The 9021-nt window shown below is 39.4% G+C and overlaps 1 protein-coding gene across 1 annotated transcript; it reads left to right on the top strand.

Annotated features, from left to right (window-relative positions):
- Nucleotides 1-941: 941 nt before the first annotated feature.
- PLAC1 (placenta enriched 1) lies at nt 942-1544 on the top strand (the record flags this gene model as incomplete). The annotated part of the gene is made up of 1 exon (XM_080652921.1): nt 942-1544. The coding sequence occupies one exon, from the start codon at nt 942-944 to the stop codon at nt 1542-1544; it is 603 nt and encodes a 200-aa protein (XP_080509047.1).
- Between the last annotated feature and the right edge of the window lie 7477 nt (nt 1545-9021).

Raw genomic sequence — 9021 nt, 5'->3', positions numbered from 1 at the left:
ATCTATTGGTCATAATGACTTATGATGCTACTGCTAGAGTTTTTGAAGCTACATTTGGTTAGCTTATGGGAGCCTCTTGTCAAAATTTTAATACTTGGTTGCCAGGAATAAAACATAATTACTTCTTAGGTTTTATTTAATTAAATTTGTTGCTAACCAAAAAAAAAAAAAAAAAAAAAAAAAGCCAATATGGAGGGAGGGATTCGTTATTATAGCATATGAGAGGACAAGTGCTGTCAATTTGAATTAAATTGTATCTCCTGTCTCCTTATTTAATGTTTGGCATAAAAACTTTTTTTATTTCTTTTTTTAGCTAGGGTTATACAGAAAAGGATGCCACTCCTGATCAGTACGGACTCTCATTCTACATATGAGCGATATGTACTTTATACCAAAACAGCATGATAAAGTCACTTAAAGAAGCTATTGTAGTCATCCATAAACGTGAGTTTCAACACTGAAATTAAAATTCAATTCTCAGGGGGTGAGGGCATGTACAGGAGTGGGGGGGGCAATGGGGGATATGGACACATATGTAATACCTTAATCAATAAAAAATCAATTAAAAAATTCAGTTCTCTTTCACAAGAATGTTTTCCTTTTCTTTTTTCCCTTTTTTTCAGTTTTATTGACAAATAAAATTGTAAGATATTTAAAGTATACAATGTGATGATTTGACATACTTACACATTGTGAAAGGATTCCCCCATCAAGTTAATTAACACATCACATATTTACCTTTTTTTTGGTGAGAACATGTAAGTTCTATTCTCTTACCTTTTTTAATGCTTTAGGAATGGCCTTTTGTTTTAAGAAAGTGATCTTATTTGAACTTTTGATAGGAAATAAAATCATTTGCCTTTTGTGTTTTTGTGTGTTCTAGAAATCCTCACCAGACAGCTTCCTGTTTCCTGAGAATCATTACGTGATCAGCTACAGGGATGAAAGTCTTCGAGTTGATAGGAGGGATGGTCATTCTCACCTCTTTGTTTTTTACCTGTTTCGGGCAAATTCCAATCACTGTATTCTGCTCTATAGACTGGTTCATGGTTACGGTACATCCCTTCATGTTGAACAGCAATGTATATGTACACTTTCATGAGTTACACTTGGGCCAGGGTTGCCCTGTCAATCATGTTCAGTCACATATCTACAAGTTTACCTACCACGTTACCGAATGTGGCATCAGAGCCAAAGCTATCTCTCAGGATATGGTTATGTACAGCACTGAGATACATTGTGCTTCAAAGTCTACCTCATATAAATACACATTTCCAGTGTCATGCACTGCCCCCCAGTACTCCCCATGGCTCACTACTCCCTACTGCATGAAAGAAGCCAGTGAGATACAAACCACAACGCAGGATGGTGAGACAGGCTACGAGGTGTTCACCTTGTCACAGTCCAGCCAGAGGCCCAACTGCGATTGTCCACCTTGTGTCTTCAATGAAGGAGAGTGTTCCCAGGCTCCACATCATGAAGCAGAGGCTCAGAAGGGCCATTCTGTGCAGTCATTTTTCTTTGTGGATATATCTGATGATTGATCTCTGTTCAGACAATCTACTTGAGTCCATGTGATCTCAGTTTGGGGTCTCCCATTGATGCTTTTTCTAAAATTAACATATAGCCCTGGCCAGTGTGGCTCAGTTGGTTGGGCATTGTCCCATGCACTGAAAGGTTACCAGTCCGATTTCCAGTCAAGGCACATGCCCGGGTTGCAAGCCAGATCCCCAGTGGGGACTGTGCAGGAGGCAGCCAGGTGATGTTGCGCTCAGACATTGATGTTTCTCTCTCTCCCTCTCCCTTCTTCTCTATCTACAAATCTGTGAAAGTCTTTTAAAAATAAATAAAATTAGTATGTGATATTTACTAATAACAGGCAGGATTTACTAAATGTTCTTGTGGCTCTCTTATGAGGGTTTTGAAAAGGGCAGCCTGTGTTAACTTTTTGAATAAAGTATTTTTATTTTTTATATCTTTTTTAAAAGCAAAAATAAAGTTCTGATGGCATAAAACTGTGAGTAGGGGACTTTAATTAATAAATATGTATACTATGGATAATAAATAAATATATACATACTAGAGGCCCTGTACACAAAATTCATGCATGGGGGGGTCTCCTCAGCCCAGCCTGCACCCTCTGCAATCTGGGACCCCTCGGGGAATATCCAACTGCCAGTTTAGGCCCAATCCCAGGGATTGGTCCTAAACCAGCAGTCAGACATCCCTCTCACAATCCTAGACCACTGCCTTTTAATCACTCACCTGCCTGCCTGCCTGGTCACCCCTAACTTCCCCCCCTGCTGGCCTGATTGCCCCCTAACCTCCTCTGCCTCCTGGCCAGGTCGCCCCCAACTGCCCCCTCCTTGCTGGCCTGGCCGCTCCTAACTGCCCCCACCCTGCCAGCCTGGTCACCCCTTACTGCCCCGCCTGCTGGCCTGGTGGCCCCCAACTGCCCCCCTGCTGGCCTAGTTGCGCCTCACTGCTCCCCCCCCCCCCCCCCCGCCAGCCGAATTGCTCCCAACTGCCCCCCCTGCCGGCCTGGTCACTACACCCCCCATGCCAGCCTGGTTTCCCCTAACTGCCCCCCTGCCAGCCTGGTTGCCTCTTACTGCCAGCCTTGTCACCCACAACTTCCCCCCCTGCTGGCCTGGTCTCCCCACACAGCCTGCTTGTTCAGTCATTTGGTCATCCCTCACTAATCCCCCTACCGGCCTGGTCACCCCATGCAGCCTGCTGTTCAGTCGTTTGGACATCCCTCACTAACCCCCCTGCTGGCCTGGGTCATAGGCAGCCATCCTGTGAGGGCATGATGGTCAATATGCATATTACCTCTTTATTATATAGGATATATTTACTATGGACGAGACATTGTTCTATGTGCTTTTTAAACATTAGTGACTGGTCTCTTTTTTTCTAGGATATCTTATCTCTCCTTTAAGGTCCCTAAGGTGAATCCCTCCCTCTGTATCTTCATTTCACTTATACTCTGCAGCATTCAAATTAGTTCTTATAAACCAGAAACACCAATCAGAAAGAATATATGCACTCCTATGTTCATTGTAAATAGCTAAGATTTGGAAACAGCCCAAGTGACCATCAGCAAATGAGTGGATTAGGAAACCGTGGTACACTTACACAATGGAATACTATGTAGCTATAAAAAAGAAAAGAAAGAACTCTTATCATTTTCAACAGCATGGAGGGACCTGGAGACTATTATGCTAAGTGAAATAACCCAGCCAGAGAAAGATAAGTATCACATGATCTCACTCATAAGTGGAATCTAATGAATAAAATTAACTGATAAATAAAATAGATCCAGAAACATAGAAGCATTGAACAGATTGACAAATTTCAGATGGAAGGCAGGGTAGAGGATGGGGAGTGATTAACTTATATACTTATATGGACACAGACAATAGAGTGATGAAGGCCTGGGAGGGGCAGGTGTAGGGTGGAAGGGGTCAATGGGGAAAAAAATAAACAAAGGGGACATCTGTAATACTTTCAACAATAAAGAAAAAACAAATTAGTTCTTAGCTACATATCTTCTTAGATCTATGGCTGTATCACTTTTTATCCATGGAAGGCATAGGCTGCACTAGTGGTTTATAAGCCACTAATGGTTCTAAGAATCATTCAAGTCACACCCCACTAACTAGATTGTGAGCTCCTGAGGCCAAGGGCTAGATCTTATATTTTAGTCACAGACTGATAATACTTTAAAAGAGTTTTGTGCCTGACGTTTGTGATCAGAATATTTTCACCCAAGTTTGGCAATCCATTAGTTTTTTCCAAGACTGGGAAGGGAAAGGGTAAATAAAACCTTTCAGCAATATGCATTGAGTGTTATTACATTCCACTTGCCATACTACGCACTGAGGATATGGCAGTGAATATAAACTAAGGCTCAGAGAAATTAAGTAAACAAATAAACAAGTAAACAGAAATTTAGAGAACAAAAAATGTCATGAAGAGCTTAAAACACAGTAATATGAGAGAAACTGCAAAATAGGTTGAAGCAGTTAGGAAAGACCTCTGAGGTATTGTCATTTGAAATGAGTCTTGAATGTGAAGAAGGAGCCAGCCTGGGATGATCTGAGAGAGAACATTCTGGATAGTAGAAGCATCTCATTTGATCCTCACAACACTGAGAGTACTCCTATTATATCAATTTTACAAATAAGGAACTAAGGCACAAAATGATTAAGAAACCTGCCCAAGGCAAACACTCCTATTAAGAATCAGACAGGTGAAGTAACAACCTATCCCAAAGAAATACAAATGATTATGAAAAAATACTATGAACAACTCTATTCTAATAAAATGGACAACCTAGATGAAATGGACATATTCTTAGAAAAATACAAGCTCCCAAAACTCAACCAAGAAGAATCAAAAAACCTGAATAGGCAAATAACTACCAAAGAAATTGAAATAGCGATCAAAAATCTTCCAGCAAACAAAAGCCCTTGTCCGGACGGCTTTACAGGGGAGTTCCACCAAGCATTCATAGAAGAACTAAAACCTATCCTCCTCAGACTATTCCAAAAAATTCAAGAGGAAGGCACACTTCCAAGCTCTTTCTATGAAGCCAGCATTACCCTAAGCCCAAAACCAAATAAAGATACCACAAAAAAAAGAGAACTACAGGCCAATATGCTTGGTGAACATAGATGCTAAAATCCTCAACAAAATTCTAGCCAATCGGATTCAGCAGTACATCAGAAAGATCATACACCATGACCAAGTGGGATTTATTCCGGGGATGCAAGGATGGTACAATATCCGCAAATCAATAAATGTGATACATCACATAAACAAACTGAGAGACAAATATCACATAATCGTATCAATTTATGCAGAAAAAGCATTTGAAAAAATCCAACACCCTTTTTTGATAAAAACTCTCAGCAAAGTGGGAATAAAGGGATCATACCTCAACATAATAAAAGCCCTATATGACAAACCTACAGCCAACATCATACTCAATGAGCAAAAACTAAACTCATTTCCCCTAAGAACAGGAACAAGACAAGGATGCCCACTTTCACCACTCCTGTTTGACATACTAGTATTAGAAGTACGAGCCATAGCGATCAGACAAGAAGAAGAAATAAAAGGCATCCAAATTGGAAAAGAAGAAGTAAAACTGTCCTTATTTGCAGATGACATGATACTATACATAGAAAACCCCAAAGACTCCATCAAAAAACTATTAGACCTAATAATGAATTTGGCAATATAGCAGGATACAAAATTTACACCCAGAAATCTATGGCCTTTTCATATACCAATAATGAACTCACAGAAAGGGAAATGAAAAAAAACAATCCCATTTACCATTGCACCAAAAACATTAAGATACCTAGGAATAAACTTAACTAATGGTGTAAAAGACCTGTACTCAGAAAACTACAGGACATTGAAAAAAGAGATAGAGTAAGACATAAAAAAATGGAAGAACATACCACGTTCATGGATTGGTAGAATCAACATCATTAAAATGTCCATACTACCTAAAGCAATCTATAGATTCAGTGCAATACCTATCAAAATACCAATGGCATGTTTCAAAAATATGGAACAAACTCTACAAAAATTCATCTGGAATTAAAAAAAAAAAAAAGACCCTGAATAGCCACAGCTATCCTGAGAAAGAAGAACAAAATTGGAGGGAACACAATACCAGACATCAAACTATATTACCAAGCCATGGTTCTCAAAACTGCCTGGTGGCAGAAGAACAGACATATAGAACAATGGAACAGAATAGAGGACCCAGAAATGGACCCAAGCCATGATACTCAATTAATATTTGACAAAGGAGGCAAGAGCATACAATGGAGTCAAAACAGCGTCTTTAATAAATGGTGCTGGGAAATTTGTTCAGATACATGCAAAAAAAATGAAACTAGACCATCAACTTAACACCATACAAAAAAAAAACTCAAAATGGATAAAGGACTTAAACGTAAGATGGGAAACCATAAAAATATTAGGGGAATCCACAGGCAGAGAAATCTCAGACATATGCCGAAGGAAGTTCTTCACCGATACCACTCCTACTCCTAGGGCAATGGAAACTAAAGAGAAAATAAACAAATGGGACTACATCAAAATAAAAAGCTTTTTCACACCAAAAGAAACCATCAACAAAACAACAAGAAAGCCCACTGCATGGGAGAACATATTTGCATATGTTATCACTGATAAAGGTTTAATCTCCAACATCTACAGGGAACTTATACAACTTAATAAAAGGAAGATAAATGATCCAATAAAAAAAATTGGCAACGGACCTAAATAGAATCTTTTCGAAAGAAGACAGAAGGAAGGCCAAGAGACACATGAAAACATGCTCAAAGTCACTAATTATCCGAGAGATGCAAATCAAAACGACAATGGGGTACCATCTCACACCTGTCAGAATGGCAATCATCAACAAACGACAAGTGCTGGCAAGGATGCAGAGAAAAGGAACCCTCGTGCACTGCTGGTGGGAATGCAGACTGGTGCAGCCACTGTGGAGAACGGTATGGAGTTTCCTCAATAAACTAAAAATGGAACTCCCATTTGACCCAGTAATCCCACTTCTAGGAATATATCCCAAAAAACTAGAAATACCAATCAGAAAGGATATATGCACCCCTATGTTTATAGCAACACAATTCACCATAACTAAGATTTGGAAACAGCCTAAGTGCCCATCAGCAGATGAGTGGATTAGAAAACTATTGTACATCCACACAATGGAATACTACGCTGCTATAAAAAAGAAGGAATTCTCACCATTTGCAGCAGCATGGATGGACCTGGAGAGCATTATGTTAAGTGAAATAAGCCAGGCAATGAAAAAAAAAAAATACCACATGATCTCACTCATTTATGGAAAATAAAGAACATTATAACTGGATGAATAAAAAAGATAGATACAGAGGCAGTAAAGAACCGAACAGACTGTCAAATTACAGTGGGAAGGCTGGGGAGTGTTGGGGAGGAGGGGAAATAGATCAACCAAAGGACTTGTATGCATGCATATAAGCACACCAATGGACACAAGACAAGACACTGGGGCGGGGGGGGTGGTGAGGGCATGCTACAGGAGGTAGGGGAGGCTGGGGGAAGGTCAATGGGGGGGGAGGAGATATATGTACTACTATATGTAATAAAAATAATGAAAAAAATAAATTCTTATTGTAAAAAAAAAGAAAAAAGAAAAAAAATATGGAAGAACATACCATGTTCATGGATTGGTAGAATCAACATCATTAAAATGTCCATACTACCTAAAGCAATCTATAGATTCAATGCAATACCTATTAAAATACCAATGGCATATTTCAAATATCTAGAACAAACTCTACAAAAATTCATCTGGAATTTAAAAAGACCCTGAATAGCCACAGCTATCCTGAGAAAGAAGAACAACATTGGAAGGATCACAATACCAGACATCAGGGTATACTACCAAGCCACTGTTCTCAAAACTGCCTGGTACTGGCACAAGAACAGACATATAGACCAATGGAACAGAACAGAGAATCCAGAAATTGACCCAAGCCAATATGCTCAATTAATATTTGACAAAGGAGGCAAGAGCATACAATGGAGACAAGACAGTCTCTTCAATAAATGGTGTTGGGAAAACTGGACAGATACTTGCAAAAAAAAAATGAAACTAGACCACCAACTTACATCATACACAAAAATAAACTCAAAATGGATAAAGAACTTAAATGTAAGACAGTAAACCATAAAAATCCTATAAGACTCCATAGGCAGCAAAATTGCAGACGTATGCCGTAGCAATATCTTTACAGACACAGATCCTAGGGCAAGAGAGACTAAGGAGAAAATAAATGGGACTACATCAAAATAAAAAGCTTCTGCACAGCAAAAGAAACCATCAACAAAACAACAAGAAAGCCCACTGCATGGGAGAACATATTTGCCAATGTTATCTCCAATAAGGGTTTAATCTCCAACATTTACAGGGAATTCATACAACTTAACAAAAGGAAGATAAACAATCCAATCAAAAAATGGGCAAAGGATCTAAATAGACACTTTTTGAAAGAGGACATTCAGAAAGCCAAGAGACATATGAAAACATGCTCAAAGTCACTAATAATCCGAGAGATGCAAATCAAAACAACAATGAGGTACCATCTCACAACTGTGAGAATGGCTATCATCAACAAATCAACAAACAAGTGCTGGAGTAGATGAGGAGAAAAAGGAACCCTCGTGCACTGCTTGTGGGAATGCAGACTGGTGCAGCCGCTGTGGAAAACAGTATGGCATTTCCTCAAAAATTTAAAAATGGAACTCCCATTTGACCCAGTAATACCACTTCTAGGAATATATCCCAAAAAACTAGAAACACCAATCAGAAAGGATATATGCACCCCTATGTTCATAGCTGCACAATTTGCAATAGCTAATATTTGGAAACAGCCTAAATGCTCATCAGCAGATGAATGGATTAGAAAACTGTGGTACATCTGCACAAAGGAATACTATGCTGCTGTAAAAAAGAAGGAATTCTTACCATTTGAAGCAGCATGGATGGAACTGGAGAGCATTATGCTAAGTGAAATCAGTGAAAGAAAAATACCACATGATCTCACTCATTTATGGATAATAAAGAACATTATAACCTGATGAACAAAAAGAGATACAGAGGCAGAGAAGCATCAAACAGACTCAAATTATAGCAGGAAGGCTGCGGAGGGGGCGATAAGAGATCAACCGAAGGACTTGTATGCATGCATATAAGCATAACCAATGGGCGCAAGACACTGAAGGGGTGGGGTGAGGGCATGTGCCGGGGGGGGGGTAGAGGAGGCCAGGGGAAGATCAATGGGGGGGGGGAAACGGAGACATGTGTACTACTATTTGTAATACTTTAAACAATTTTTTAAAAAAGAATCAGACTATGTTAGCACAATGTACATGATGACATACACACAAAGTGCTTCAGTGGATGAGTAGACATTAGAAATTCAATCATTG

The sequence above is a fragment of the Plecotus auritus genome (assembly GCF_963455305.1).
Source record: "Plecotus auritus genome assembly, chromosome: X".
NCBI lineage: Eukaryota > Metazoa > Chordata > Mammalia > Chiroptera > Vespertilionidae > Plecotus > Plecotus auritus.
Note: the sequence above shows the minus strand (reverse complement) of the source record. Positions and strands in the feature narration are given on the sequence as shown.